This window comes from Nyctereutes procyonoides, unplaced genomic scaffold, assembly GCF_905146905.1.
Source record: "Nyctereutes procyonoides isolate TBG_1078 unplaced genomic scaffold, NYPRO_anot_genome, whole genome shotgun sequence".
Taxonomy (NCBI): domain Eukaryota; kingdom Metazoa; phylum Chordata; class Mammalia; order Carnivora; family Canidae; genus Nyctereutes; species Nyctereutes procyonoides.
In genome coordinates this window covers 39,074,232-39,090,132 of record NW_026575042.1, presented here as the reverse complement: position 1 = coordinate 39,090,132, position 15,901 = coordinate 39,074,232, and the positions used below count along the sequence as shown (strand labels likewise).

Sequence of the window (15,901 nt, the reverse complement as noted above, 5' to 3'; positions counted from 1 at the left end):
CAAATTCCATTATAGTTTCTGCTCACAAACTAATTTCTTTAAAGCCCAGTTGGATAAAATTCTGAAGACTAAATTGTGTTAAATCTGATTTAAATCCCCCAAATAGAATACATTTCTTTGAAGAGCTCATATTTCCTTTGTGAATAAAGAATTCCAGTGATTTTTAGTTTACAAATAAAGTAAATTTTAAATTATGGGCATTTGTTTCAAGAATGTTTGAGAGTGTCCCAGTCCTATTACCCCATTACAGTGGGGGGGAAAAAAAAGGCCTCCATGTTCTTCACTCTCTTTTGAAGTCAGTTATTTTAGCACTTCTGAAATAGAACAGGCTAAAGTAGGTGCTGGCAAACTTTGTAAAGGATCATACAGTATATATTTTAGGCTTTACAGGTCATATAGTCTCTCTTGTAATTACCTGATTCCACTGCTATTAACATGAAAAAAGCCATAGACAACATATAAAGGGGGTTGGGGGGGGGGATCATGATTGTGCTCCAATTAAGTCTGTTTACAAAAACATGAGACAGCCAGATTTAACATACAGGATGAGTTTCCAGATCCCTGGGCAAAAGTAATGATGAAAATACCTCTTCAGAAGCAAATATGCTTCAAATACATATAGCTCTGCATTAGCAAATGCTTTTACAAACAATGCATCAATGCAGCTAGTATTCAGAGCATACGCCACAATCTTTTAGCCGATTTTTTCCCATGAAACATACAGAACTTCCTCTTAATACTTAATAGTACTTGTTTCTAGTTCTTAAACCAGACTAACTTCACTGTACCCATGCTGACTGAACTGAAGACTAATAAATATGTTTTCATGGTGGCCACACACTGCAAACTCTTGTGGAAAGACTGCATAATCAACCATCAGACTTCATAAAACTCTACAGTAATTTTTTCTTCTTTAATGTTGCATTCAGAGAGCCAAGAATTCTAAAGGTCCCAAGATAATTTCTGTAAGAATCACAAATACTTCACTGCTAGAGAATCATTGCTAAGAGATCACCACCAACCGATGAGAGGTTTAGAAGGCTTTTTATCAAAAGGAGAGAAAAAGGTCAAAAGGACACACACTTATACTTGCCAAGACATTTCAAATTACATAGCACATGATGAGAAATGTTAATATTTTAAACATTCACACAAGTAAAAGAAAAAACATTTTATCTTAGGGCTAACATCTCAGTAAGAGCATTAATTAAAGCGATTATTAAAGCAACTTTTCTGAATATGTAACAGGAAAAGAAAAAATTCTTACTCTTCCTTAAGTGCTCCCTTTTTACTGGGCTCCTCTACAAAAGCTTCTGTTTCTTGCTCTTCTGACATCCCATGCAGGTATGGATTTAATGGTGGTGGCCTCCAGAAAGACCCATTTTTGAACATACGAAAATCTTCTGTCCGCCACTTAGTTGGAGAATCTCCCTAATAAATGTCCAGAATGTTATCAGAAAGGCAAAATATCTCAGAGCTAAAGTTAACAAAGTTTTGATTCCACTTACCTGCAGAATAGAATAAAGCTTCCACCTATAGTAAACATGGGCTGGTGTCTGGTTTTCAAATAAGAATCTAAAACAAAACAAACAAAAATTAAACATCATACTCTTTAACAAAGAAATGTCTTCAATTAAATGTAAACAAATGAGAAATATTATTTGCCTATTTCATTTTAAATAAAACCAAAAGCAAAGATCCCTAAAAGAAATCCTCACCCACTGCCTTCTGCCATCTATTCCCTTCCTCACCCTAGCCCCCAGACTGCCTTTGCGATGAACATTAGTTCTCAGAAGGTATGTATGCATCTTACTGAGTCTTACAACCAATTTTATTGAACACTTATGTCAGGTATTATATATGGCAATGGATTTTCCCAAAACAGAAATTTCAAAAGGAGCGGTTTTTAGAAGACTTAGGAGTGTTAAATAAGTGTCTTAGATACCATACCTATCAGAAGATAAGCAATTTTCTATAAAGCTCTATTGGTCTACTATGAAGAACTCTTTCACTGGAAAACATAAAGAGTAGTATCTTCCTCCCAGAGACTGCTAAAACCAATGTTATTTAATTAACCTAAATTAAAATCAGATGGAAAACTGACCCAAGTACATCCAGTCTAATTACTAAAACTACCTTCTCAACCCATTGCAAAAATCATCACACACTCTTAGAACTTTATTCTTGGAAATATTTTTAATTCCAAAAAATAAGTTAAAAGTATTTTTTAAATGCACACCTGAGGATAAAAAACGTGGTAAATACATGCAATGGACTAGATTCAGCTTTAAAAGGTAAAGAAATTCTGATACATGATTCGACATGGACAAATCTTGAAGATCTGCTAAATGAAGTGACTCTCAAAGTACAAGGACTGAATGATTCCATTTATATGAGGTAACTAGAGTAAATAAATTCAAAGAGACAAAGTAGAATGGTGGCTACCAGAGGTTGGAAGACCCAGGATATAGAGTTGCTGTACAAGGGGTACAATGTCAGTCATGGGAGATGAGAAAATTTCTAGAGAGATAGTGGTGACGGTTTGCACGAAAATGTGAATGCACTTGATGTCACTCAACTGTACATGTTAAAAACGGCAAAAATGGTACATTTTCTATTATTTGTATATTTTACCACAATAAAAAAATGCACACCTGAACATAGGATTGTTGATTTCTCTGTTCATAATCATAGCTTCAAACATTGGCCCTTCACGTACAACAAACTCTATCATTCGATGTATCAGGGCGAGCAAATTCCTACAACAACAACACAGTTAAAGAAAATGGATTCAGACCTACCACTATATAAAACTATACTTGACCTAAGTTACTATAAATGTGCAGAAAAAGATTATTCTGCTGACTAATATAAAATTTTATGCCAAAAAATAACCTGGAGCATATGTTAATGCCTTGTGCATTAAGAGGGAGTGGGACAATGGGGATAAGGGAGTGGGAGGGGAAGGAAAGGTGAAGGGAAGGTGGGAAACCACAACACAGCTTCATAGCAATAAATATATTTTCTAAATGCCACTTAATTTTATTTTCCAAATGCAAAACATTAAATTATGAATCACAACTAATTGGAAAGCTGCAAATATATAAAATCAGTAAACTTACAGCTTACATGTTATCATAGCCATCTAAAAACTTACACACTATCTCAGTTTTAAAAGAAAATATTTCTAAACCAAGCACTTTTGTGGTGGTATTGAAATGTTATATACATGACTATAATTTGTAAAAAAATGCAAAACTAATTAACAAGTTTAAGGCCTGATTTAATAAAAAATCCATCCAACTCTAGTGCTTTTCTGGTACACATACAGCAGACAGAGTTTTTATTGAATCTGACCTTTAATGAGGCAACATCCCTTTGGATCACACTTCAAATGGTTCATACGACTCATGACATGTATAATTCTGCCTGAATATTATGACTCAATGAAGCAATTATATTGCCAAAGCCTTAAATGGAGTCCTCTTTCCAAAATATTCCAAAATAAGGGACATGGTGAGATGCCTTTCCCATTTTTTCAGAACAATTACTTTCCAATATTTAAGCCAAAAAGAAACTTCAACTTTTTAGTAGTCATTTTATTGGCTGGGTTCATAAGAAAATCTTTATTTTGAAAATCTAGGTTCTAAAAATCATGTGACATAAAACACTATTTTAGACATTGATTACAGCATCTAGCAAAAATGACTCAGCTTATTATAAGCTGCTTTTGACTTCTCACTTCACCAGTCCCCAGCATACAGAGTAAGCAAATGGTAATTGGGAAAAGCAAAAGGATATTGGCTCTTGGTACAAGGCACACACTAAATTACACCTTTAGCATTCCCAGCTCAAATTAAGTTCATGTAATTGCTAGAATATAAATAGATATGTAGTTATAGAATAAGACAGATTTTTTTGGCTCTATAATGCCCTGCTTCAGAGTACATAAACAATAAAATAATTTATCTCATGGTCACTGTAATTATTTTCTCACAATTCAAACCAACCTACTTAAATGGACACTAAAATCTCTATATGGTGAAAAAATTTAATTTTTTTGACCTCCACTAGGTCAAAAAAATTATACGGAAGTTTAAATCTTTAATAAAGGGGAAACTAATATTTAAAACTATTAATTCAACCTCAAATTGTTAAAACAAACAAAAAAGCATTACTGAATTTTATATCTAAAAATTACTTTTCTTTCACAGAAGTATTAATTATTCTGCAAATATGCAGCTCCTGATATCCAAATGAGAATGTATTCTCAGCACCCATATAGGTATATTATTTTGAGGGAAGGGAGATAATGTAAAGTTATGATTCAGTTCCAAAACTCCTGCTGGTATATGTCAAATTCAAGTGAAGGGATATTTTATGCGAATATCGTAATATATAAAATCAATTACTGGGGGACAAATACTATACATCCAGAAACTTGTATGAATTAAGTCAAATGCAACTTGACTTGAATATTATAAACGAAAAATGGTTTAGCAAGTTTAAACAAAGGATTCACTGTAATGGTGAGTTAAGAAGCTTCAACAAAATGTATACTCAAATTTTAGTTTAGAAATAAGCTGAACCACTGTAAAGCTACTACTGGAATATGCTTTTTGAATGCTACAAAAATACTTTCCTCTGAATGCTTTATCAGTGGAAAAATAACCCACTATAGTTTTAAACAGGCTTGTAAACTGGTAAAATGTATTTTTAGAAAATTTAAAGTTTTAAAGTTTTAAAATGTTTCATGTGATTATTTAAAATCAAAATCTGACAATTAGTTGTTACTAGCTTGAATTCAAGATTATTAAAGAATTGTAATCACATTTTTATTTAGAGATTGTGTATTTAACATCATTTTTAAAAGGGTGACTTTTCTATCAGAATGAAACAGTGTAGTACAAAAAGATGATATATTTTAAAGTGCATTATTTTATTTTAAAATGGCAATTATCTTACTCTGGGCAACAATAACAAAAAAAAAAACCAAAAAATTGTCTCTAGTTATAATAAAACCACATTTATTGGATTCGATCGTACCAATGTCTGGTCAAAAACTGTATACTTTCCCAATCCATCCCATGATGTTTTCCTGGTCCCCCGCTGCCGCAGACAGTTCAGCTGGTGTTGCTCACCAAGGCCAATGTCAAAGAGAATTTGGTATTCTTTTGTGTTCATTTATTATTCAACCAGTGTTGTGTTCCTGTGTTTGGGAAAAGGCTTAGCTTGACTGAGCAAGAGCATACCTAGAGCATGAATTCTTCTGCTTTATCATTATGTTGAAAAAGAAAAAAAGGAAGAAAGGAAAATAAAAGAATTCCAAACACCTTTGTTACCACGAAAAAAAATTTCTAGTATGTTCAGTGTTCATGAAAATAATAGGAATTCCTAATCAATTAGAAAAAACCAAAGCTATGCCCTTCCATAAGGAGAACTCAAACTAAGGTTGCATTTAAACACAATAATTCAGGAACCAAGAGAAAAAAAACAGATTGGGTCAAATTGTAACATTATATACAATTTAAGATACATTAAAACACCTATTTTCCCATCACAATAGTCTAATATTATCAGGCTAACAACTCCAGATTAAATCAAACACATTCTAACTACTAAAGCTATAAAATTCCCTACTTTGACCACAATAAAAACAAAAAGATAATGACATAAAATTGCAAAGTATACTAGAGTTAGTCACATATCCCCCCAAAAAAGTACTGGGAAGGAACCATTGCTCAGTCAAGATACTACCTTTTCCTCAACACCATTTTTTTTTTTAATTCAGAAGGGGATATTGTCTATATTTAGATCAGTAATAATAAAGAAAAACATGTACCTTTCTGTTGGGATAACCACTTTGACTATGGCTTGCGACAGAGTCTGTATATGAAGTCACATCAGATAATAAACATAGAATATGTGAGTATTGTTAACAAGTAACAAGCAAAAATATACATAATGCATTGAAAACACTACACATCTAATCACAAAGTTTTGCAGGCAATCACTGCATTTGAAGTAATTATACACTAAGCAATTACATAAATGCAAATGGATGTGTTCAGTGAACAATAAATGTTCACCAAATGCAAAGAATCAGAACATTCCTGCCAGAATGCACATCAATGCACTGAAATAGGTACTACACTGAGAATTATCAGATAAAGATTTTAATTTGTGAAATAATTAACTGTTTGCCTCTGACCATACAGTTTGCTACTTTGTTCCCAAGCCTTTAAAACCAGCCCTGTCATTTTAAGTGTAATTATTTCATAATAGAACCAACAAATTCTTATAAACTTGAAATTAAGTTGGTTTTATGTTTAATAAAAAGAAAATACTCACCCTTTGCTTTTAACTAGAGCAGTTAACTGTTTTTAAAAACCACATACGCTCTCAAATACTCTAACATCTCAGATCCTGAGAACTAAGTTAGCTAGCAGCCATCCAAACAGTTTAACTATTTAGGTTTGTCTAATTGAAAAGTCACTTAACCAAATACAAAATATCACTTTCTCAGAACAAAGTAAATTTAGATACTGCACTTAAGCAAACCTGGATACAACAGTGAACAAAGGGGAAAAAAACTTAAGTGGTCAAAAAAGGAATGGTAGCCACAAATAAAAATATGACCTAGTATTTCAATATAGGGTTTCCATGGGCTAAGGCAGGGAACACATCTACTTATTTCTTTCAGAGTTGTCAAACAGAATTATACACACACTTTCTATAAAATTATTGAAAAGAAAGACTACCACAGATTTAGTATTTACAAATTAAGATGCGGCCCTATGTACATTTTTTAAATTACCTTCTCAAAATCCTCCTTGTTTTTAGGTGGCGGTAACATTGGAGCATTGGGGTTTTTTAACCTCTCTCTAGGCTGCGCATTAAAAGGCAGTCCTGATGGAGGTGGGGGAAGTGTATGTTCCATCATAGAAGGCGGAATGTATATTGGATGTGGAGGAATAGGCACAGCTTTACCCCAACCTAACTTCATTTCAAAAGACATAATCATCTTTCCTACAAAAAAAAGAAAAGAAAGGTCACCCTGGTTAACTCTCAAAAGAAAAAATTTCTGTTAATTTGAATTATTTTTCATGTTTAACCTTTCCAGTTCTGGTCCATTTTCCCCCTAGAGGTGTTTTGTTTGTTTTAAAGATTTTATTTATTCATTCATGAGAGACAGAAAGAGAGAGAGAGAGAGAGAGAGAGAGAGGCAGAGGGAGAAGTAGGCTCCATGCAGGGAGCCCGACATGGGACTCGATCCTGCATCTCCAGAATCACATCCTGGGCTGAAGGTGGCGCTAAACTGCTGAGCCACCAAGGCTGCCCCCACCGCCCGCCCTCCCCCCCCCCCCCCCGGAGTTTTTATAAATACTTTTCAGAGCCAGGAAAAAAAGTGAATTCTATAGTAGACAATAAAAACTTTCTTACCATTTAAATTTTTTAAAGCTCTTTCAGCATCTCTTCTATTCATAAAGGCCACAAAGCCACAATTTCTCTCTCTTGCTCTTTCTTCATCAGTTCTAGGCCACATAATTTTCACACTGGCTAAGGGTCCAAATCTTCCAAATTCTTGACAAAGCATTTCTTCATTCATCTATTAAAAAGCATATGAGGGTTTTTTTGGTATGCAAATAAAAGGGGGAAATTCTATCCAAAAGCAAGCAAATTTTTACAAAATGAACAGTGAGACATATCAATGCTACAATTTTCCACTGAAGCACCAGGACCTCTATACAGTAAAATCTTGCCCTCAGGTGACATTCACAAATCTTTTCATACCAGAAATACAAGTGTTCAGGGTGAGGAGGCTTGGTGGCTAAATAAATCAAAAGTACACCTCTATCTAGCTCTCCTCCTGTTCCTTTTGAGATCCTGCATATTTAAAATAAGCTGTTCTTCAGCACTGGTTTGTTTATGCATTTAGCAACGTTTATTAGGCAACAGTGATTATCACATTTAAGACAAGTAAAAAATATATGTTGGTAATGAAAGCAAAAAAAAAAGATCTGATCACTTTCTCTTTTTCCAATACCCAACATTATCAAGAAGAGAGAAAAGAGAAAATAGTAAATACACAATGAGGTCCAAAACATACATAATTTTTTAAAAGAGCATATTATGTATAACTGCCACTACATTCCTCATAATACAAGTAACGCTGAAGTGAGGAAAAGAATTAAGAAGAAGCACAAATTACTAGTTTGTTATCGTGAAAAGAAAAAGGAAAAAGGATATCATTAAGGAAGCAAGCTATGCATAAGAAGGTAGTCTCAAAAGAGCACTGTCCACCACAGATCATGATTTGATAAATAAAAAAAATCAGTACACAGTAAGACATTTCAAATTCAGATAGTCTAGTCAGAGAAAGACAAGATAAGCTCTTAAAAACTGTGGCAAGACAGTTCAGCCATATCAATAAGCCTCAATTTTATAAGATAATTTTAGAGACTTCTATAGTTTCTGAAGTTCCATCAAGTCTGCTTACTTCAGGTGCTTGATTTTATTTTTTGATTGACAAGGCAGTTTTCTTCCATAATTATAAAAAAATATGAGCCAACGTTCATCTAACTTTTCTAATATTACCTGTGGATTAATGTTTCCAAGATATAAATTAGTAGTGCTTGGATCTCCTACATCATGTGAGCCAGGTGCATAATCATCAAGAACTAGGACAAAGAGGGGAAAAAAAAATTATAACCTGCAAAATACAAAATTTGGACAATTTCTATTAATTAAAAAAGCAAAAAACTGTATTACCACCAGATGATCTATTTCTTCTGGAAGGCGCATCCACTTTAAAGGAAGGAAAAGAAAACAGTTCTTAGTTTTTTAGAATAGTTAATCACAAATATAAACATTAAAATAAATGCCACTTACTGGAACGACGCTGACCATCAGAATCTGACTGAGGAGGCTCAAATCGGCTTAACCTGCCTTTTGTCTTATGTCTCTCATCACGCTCTTCCTGAATTCTGTTGAAAACATTTGTTATCACTAATAATGAGCCAAAAGTTGTTCATTCACAGTTATTAAGAATATAAGTTATCCAGGTACCATGTTCATATAACTTGAAATATTTGTAAGTAATTAAATGCCAGCACTAACAACCGATATTAGAAAGAAAGTCCCTCAGCTATTAGTCATGAGCAAATTTCTGATATGTCATGCAAGCATTAGAATACAAACCCCACTTTTAAGGTGAGGAGCAAATTAAAAATTAAAACCACTGAATCTGTCCTTTCTTGGTTAAGTTTGCTCACTCCTCACCCCTACCTCAGTGACTACATTGTTTCCACTGCAAACAGGACTCCGGACATTAGATAAATCAATTGAATCGCATCCATATTTTGCTACCAATCTAGATGCTGGATGACATGCTAATACATTTTCAAATACACCCTAAAAAAGTCACTAATATCTAAAGCAACTTCACCATAGGTAAGGGAGTTAGTGATAGCTAACTGGTACACTATATTCTCCATACCTGCTTCTCTAAGTATCGGCTCAATATACCTATGATAACCATTCTCCATACTATAAAACTTACTGTTTCAATTCTTCTTTGAAGAGTTCCAAATTGCTTTTTTTCTTTTCTTTCTCCCCTTTCTTCAGTGGCTATGAAGGATATGACAAGTTATACTTCAAACAAAAATGGTTAAACAAAACTAATGGTTCAATAATCAGATCATTTTAAATAATTTTTATTTTAGTGCCAATTATGTTCAAATTAAAGTGAATGCTTCTGTTCTCACTGCATTTCCTTCCTGTTCTCTCAAACTAAGAATTTAACAATTTGATTATTAAAGCAATTAAAGAAAATGACATGCAGCAGTACTAAAGTAAAGCCGCCACAAACTTTATCTCCCAAAAGCCTGTGATACTTAGGCCTGAATATTGTTAGAGGGAATCAGGGGGCAAAACTAATGAACATAAAGGAATTGAACTGCCAAGTAACCGCTATGAGCAACTACCAAAAATACGCTCTTCAAAACAGTCACCTTAAGAGGACTATGAATTATTGAAATAATCAGTAACATCTTTGGAATTCCTCTTTAAAAACTACTTTTGAGGGGCACCTGGGTAGCTCAGTGGTGGAGCATCTGCCTTCAGCTCAGGTCCTGATCCCAGAGTCCTGGGATTGAGTCCCATATCAGGCTTCCCACAGGGAGCCTGCTTCTCTCTCTGCCTATATCTTTGCCTCTTTCTTTGTCTTTTGTGAATAAATAAAATCTTCTTTAAAAATCTAAAAATAAATAAATAAAACTGCTTTTGAAATCGCTCTCTTAAAAGTGCCAAAATAATTTAAGGGGGAAGAAACAGCCTATTTTCACAAATAGTGTGAGAACCATCGAATATCCACATGCAAGAAGAAACTGGGGTTGGAACTCTTCTTCTCACCACACACAAAGATTAACTCAAATGACTCAAATACCTAAATTTAAGCACTAAAACTATAAAACTCAAAGAGAAAAACACAGAAATCTTCAGGATTTTGAGGCAATAGTTTCTTAGATATGACATTAAAAGCACAAGTGACATAAAAAAAAACGATAAACTCACTTTCATCACAATTAAAAACTTTTGTGCTTCAGGGTGGCTGGGTGGCCACCCTGGGTGGCCCTGGGTGGGCCTGCCTTTGGCCCACAGCGTGATCCTGGAGTCCCAGGATTGAATCCTGCGTCAGGCTTCCTGCATGGAGCCTGCTTATCTCTCTGCCTGTGTCTCTGCCCACCACCCTCCCTCTGTGTCTATCATGAATAAATAAATAAAATCTTTAAAAAAAAAAAAAAAAACAACTTTTGTGCTTCAAATGACACTATCAATAAAGGACAAAGACAAATCACAGAATGGGAGAAAACGTGTACAAATCAAATAGCTGATAAAAGACTTGACTTCAGGAAGCATATAATACTTTTACAGCTTAATAATAAAAAGACAACAAATCGCCCAATTAAAAAATGGGTCAAGGATCTGAAAGACAGGGGATCCCTGGGTGGCGCAGCGGTTTAGCGCCTGCCTTTGGCCCAGGGCGCGATCCTGGAGACCCGGGATCGAATCCCACATCGGGCTCCCTGCATGGAGCCTGCTTCTCCCTCTGCCTGTGTCTCTGCCTCTCTCTATCTGTGTGACTGTCATAAATAAATAAAAATTTAAAAAAAAAAAAAAAAAAAAAAAAAAAAAAAAAGGATCTGAAAGACATTTCTCCACAGAAGACTACAAATGGATGATAAACATATAAAAAGATGCTCAACATCATTAGGGAAGTGCAAAACAAAGCCACAATTAGGTACAACTTCACACTCACTGAGATGACTAAAATTTTAAAAATAGAGAATTTTAACAAGTGTTGGTGAAGATGTATAAAAATTAGAACACTCATGATGCTGATGAGACTGTAAAATGGTATAGCTAATTTGAAAAAGTTTTAGCAGTTTCTTAAAAGGTTAATAAACAAATTAATTACCATATGACCTAGCAATTCCACTCCTAGGTATATATAAGAGAACTGAATACATAGGTCCACAAAAAAAAGCCTACGTACATTTATAGCAACATTACCCATAATGGCAAAAAAGTGGAGACAACCCAAATGTCAAGTGATACACAGATAAACAGTATGTGCTATATCCATAAAACAGAATATTATTCAACTATAAAAAAGAATGAAGTACTAATGTGCCAGAATACAGATGGACCTTGAAATATTATGCTAAGTAAAGAAGCCAGAAACAAAAAGCCACATGTTCTATGATTCCATCTGCATGAAATGTCTCAAACAGGCAAATTTCATACAGACAAAAAGTAGATTAGTGTCTGCCAGGGGCAAGGGATGACTAAAAATAGGTATAAGGTTTCTTTCTGGGGAAATAAAAATGTACTGAAATTAGAGATTAGTGATTGTTGCACAACTGTGAATACACTTTAAAAAATAACTGTATACTTTAAATGGTAATGTGAATTACAGCTCAAAAAAACTGTTTTTCTTTTCCATTGCTTTCAGAGCTATTTTCCAAGTCACACAAGAGAAGTGAATCTCATCATTAAATGTAATCATATTCCTTCACCAGTGAGGCTCCAAATGACATGACCCACATCTATCTTCTGACCCCCCATGAAAAATCCCACCATCAAAAAATAAAAAATCTCGGGATCCCTGGGTGGCGCAGCGGTTTGGCGCCTGCCTTTGGCCCAGGGCGCGATCCTGGCGACCCGGGATCGAATCCCACGTTGGGCTCCCGATGCATGGAGCCTGCTTCTCCCTCTGCCTGTGTCTCTGCCTCTCTCTCTCTTGCTGTGACTATCATAAATAATAAAATAAAATTTAAAAAAAGAAAAAATAATAAAAATAAAAAAATAAAAATAAAAAATCTTCTAACACTGAGAATATTTAAAAGAAAGTGCCACTAGCTCATAGTAATTCCAAATAAATTTCAAAAATGTGCCTAGGCTGATACATTATTGGAATACGTCTAAGTCTTCCAAGGTAACTGCCACTACACGTTCAGTTCAGAATTACTTAAAAAGGACAATCCCATTATTTTATATTTATACCTATAGTCAACATTTTACTTGTTTACTTGTTGTTGTTTACTTGTTGTTTACTTGTTATACTAAGAGTATAACACCAAAGGTTCACTGCTCAAAGAACATAATTAGAATATTGCCTACATTCCCTACTCTAATTTATGAACTCTTCTCTAGGAAGATTAAACACCAAAACTCAACATCTACTCCCAAAATAATTAAAAACAAGAAACCAAAGTCCTGCTTACAGTGGAAGTACTGAAATATCATTGGCAGTATGATCTCTGAACATAAATAGTCACTTATTTAATTATGACTTACAGGTTTTTTGGTTTCTATCACAAGAAGAGATGGTGGTCTTTCATTGGATGACTGATTTGGAGGATTTTTTTGATCTGCAAATCTTGAAGATGGTTTATAAATTTTACCTCTTTTTTCATCTGTTTCGTGTTCTTCTGAAATTTAAAACACTAAGTTTCAAAACTAATTTTCAAAAATAATTTATTATTTGGAGTTCATTTTTTATTTGAAAATGAACAGAAATTAGTAAAATGCTTTTAGCACTAAGATATAATATGAAATTAAAAAAAAAATTCACCGTACCAACCACCTTGCTCTCAAAAATACTAATTTAATCATTTTATAGTAAAACTATGAAATATATTAAAATTTTTGCAAAGTGCTCTGCTATATTCAACACTGAAAGGTACTAAATATTTTTAAAACTTATCTGGCTCCAATTTCTCACTAATCCACATCTGGCCATTTATTCTGCTAATTAATGAGTAATATCAACACTAGAGGGTGCTGATAAAAAAGAAATGTGAAATTCAAAAGACACCAAACATCTTTCATAATTGCCTACAGTCATTCTACCAAGAATTTTTGTTTTGTTCAAGGATTATAATATTGACACTAACCTTTAGCTGCATTAACCACACCTCCACGCACAAATGTCTTCACTTTATTACCATCACTTCCTTCAAAAGCAGCAAGAAATTCCTCATAAATCTCAGCAGCTGCCTTTTCATCTTCCTAAATACACATGAAGATATTAATATCACTTAAGATGAAAATTACTATTGTACACGGGGTGAAACTCATTAGGGAATAATGTAATTAAAACCTTTCCCTTCACTAGGAAAACCTAATAGGTAATAATATCTAATGTTTAGTAGATATTAGATACAAATTAACATTGAAACTAAGGGAGACTTTGATCTTCTACTGGCAATTTATGAAACCAGTAAAGGACCCAGTAAGTAAATTTGTTTAGAGATATCAAAAGTCAAACTGTATGACAACTAACCATATAAAACATATAACTCCATGTTTTTGACATTTCCAAAGCATGACAATTTAGTTATTATAAAGATTTCCCTCAGAAACCATGAAAGACGTATTAGAAGTTGAAGCAGCAATAACCCCACAGTTGGCATTAGGAAAAAAGCTCAAAAAGAACCTGGACAATTTCAATTCTAATTCTTCACAATGTACCCAAAACATGTATGCATAAAAGGCCAATAGAACAGAACAGAAAATAGAGAAGTCAGTCCAAGAACACTAGGAAATTTAGTATTCAATAAAAGGAACATCTCAAATCAACGGAGAATAGATCAACTTTTCAATGATGTTGGGATAACTTGATAACTATTTAAAAAAATAAAAATAAAAATGAACCAGTTCTCCACATCATATACCAAGGAAAAACTGCAAATGAACCAGATTTAACTTTTTTTTAAGTGAAACTATTAAAGTATTACAAAAAACATGAGGAAATTTCTTTACAAGCTCCAAGAAAGAAAAACACTGAAAACTAGAAATCTTAAGGAAAGATATATAACAATAAACAATTTCTGCATGGAAAAAAACACAAGAAGCAAAATAAAAAGACAATCGACAGACTGGGAAAAAAACACTGCACCTTGTGTCATAGACCAAGTGTTAATATATTTAATATACAAAGTTTCTAAAAACAGAGATAACCCAATAATTTCTAGAAAGACTGGGTTAGATATGCAGACAGCTAGCTCACAGAAACACAAAAGCTGTTCAACCTTACTTACAAGAGAAATGTAAATTTAAAACTACATTGAGATACTATTTTTTACTGAGCCAACTGGCAAAACTTTAAAAACATCCTCTGTTGGTAAGGCTATAGGGAAACAACCTCTCATACATTACTGAGAGTAGATGGAAAATGGCCCTGGCTTTATAGAGAGCAGTTTGTCAATATTCAACAGAGCTACATTTATGCATTTACCATTCAACCCAGTAATCTCACTTACAGGTATATATCCCAAAGATAAACTAACAAAGAAACTATATGCATAACACTATCCATTAATAGCATTATTTGTAATGGCAAAAGACCAAAACAAAAATGCCCAACAGAGTATTAGTAAATAAGTACTGTATGTCTCTACACAGCTATTTAAAAAGACAAAGGAACATTTCAATTACACCTGCAGTAATCTCTGAGATACAATGTTAAGTGAAAAAAGCAAGATGGAGAAAAGTACACTGTATATAGCATATTACTGATCATCTGAGAAAAAGGAATACAATATATTTTTACACACACTTGCTTATCAAAAAGAATAGACCAGAAAATAACCAAGTCTTACACAGAAGAAGCCGTGGAGGGGACAGGGATACAAACAGGACTCTTCTAAACGTACCTTGTGTTACAGAGTTGACTTGGTGGTGGGAGCTGAGAATACCCCAGTCAAGAATCTTTGAAAAGTATTTCTCTACACCCCCTGCCTTACTTTGACACCATTTCCAAGGATAACTCAAAATATATACATTACCTTTTTCTTTAACTCTTCTTGTTCCTTCTTACTTAAGGTTCGCTTAGCTGTACTCATTTTTCCAATACTGAATGCTTTAAGTTTGTTTTCAAGAAGAGGCTATAAAAAGAAGTAAAAAGCATACCTTTACACACACATTCTTTCTTTTTTTTAAATTTATTTATTTATGATAGTCACAGGAGAGAGAGAGAGAGAGGCAGAGACATAGGCAGAGGGAGAAGCAGGCTCTATGCACCGGGAGCCTGATATGGGATTCGATCCCGGGTCTCCAGGATCGCGCCCTGAGCCAAAGGCAGGCGCCAAACCGCTGCGCCACCCAGGGATCCCCTACACACACATTCTTAATGCTATCTATAACTCAACTGGTAACCAACTCTTCAGATTAGAGGACTTTTAAAAAGAAATTTCACAGTAAAGCAGAAAAGCTGAGGCTATTCTTAAGCATTCTTAAGCTATTCTGAAGTGCCTACCTTGGGCTTGATTCTCATGTAAGTATTTCTTAAAGAATGTCTTCATTTGCTAGCTAAAGATTAATACATACAAAAGCC

General features: G+C 34.0%; 1 protein-coding gene across 3 annotated transcripts in view; it reads right to left on the bottom strand.

Moving 5' to 3' along the window:
* Positions 1-15,901, bottom strand: part of U2SURP (U2 snRNP associated SURP domain containing) — a 54,147-nt gene that overhangs the window by 23,952 nt on the left and 14,294 nt on the right. Inside the window, exons 4-16 of one of the 3 annotated variants that reach the window (XM_055321745.1) lie at positions 15,354-15,452; positions 13,461-13,575; positions 12,862-12,995; positions 9,563-9,630; positions 8,893-8,987; positions 8,773-8,808; positions 8,599-8,681; positions 7,444-7,609; positions 6,818-7,029; positions 5,843-5,886; positions 2,655-2,759; positions 1,509-1,575; positions 1,268-1,431 (exon numbers count right to left, since the gene is read on the bottom strand). In XM_055321745.1, coding sequence (XP_055177720.1) covers positions 1,268-1,431; positions 1,509-1,575; positions 2,655-2,759; positions 5,843-5,886; positions 6,818-7,029; positions 7,444-7,609; positions 8,599-8,681; positions 8,773-8,808; positions 8,893-8,987; positions 9,563-9,630; positions 12,862-12,995; positions 13,461-13,575; positions 15,354-15,452 — 1,388 coding nt within the window. Of the gene's footprint in view, positions 1-1,267; positions 1,432-1,508; positions 1,576-2,654; positions 2,760-5,842; positions 5,887-6,817; positions 7,030-7,443; positions 7,610-8,598; positions 8,682-8,772; positions 8,809-8,892; positions 8,988-9,562; positions 9,631-12,861; positions 12,996-13,460; positions 13,576-15,353; positions 15,453-15,901 lie in introns of those variants that run through there. The other 2 variants (XM_055321746.1, XM_055321747.1) reach the window with 2 other exon arrangements.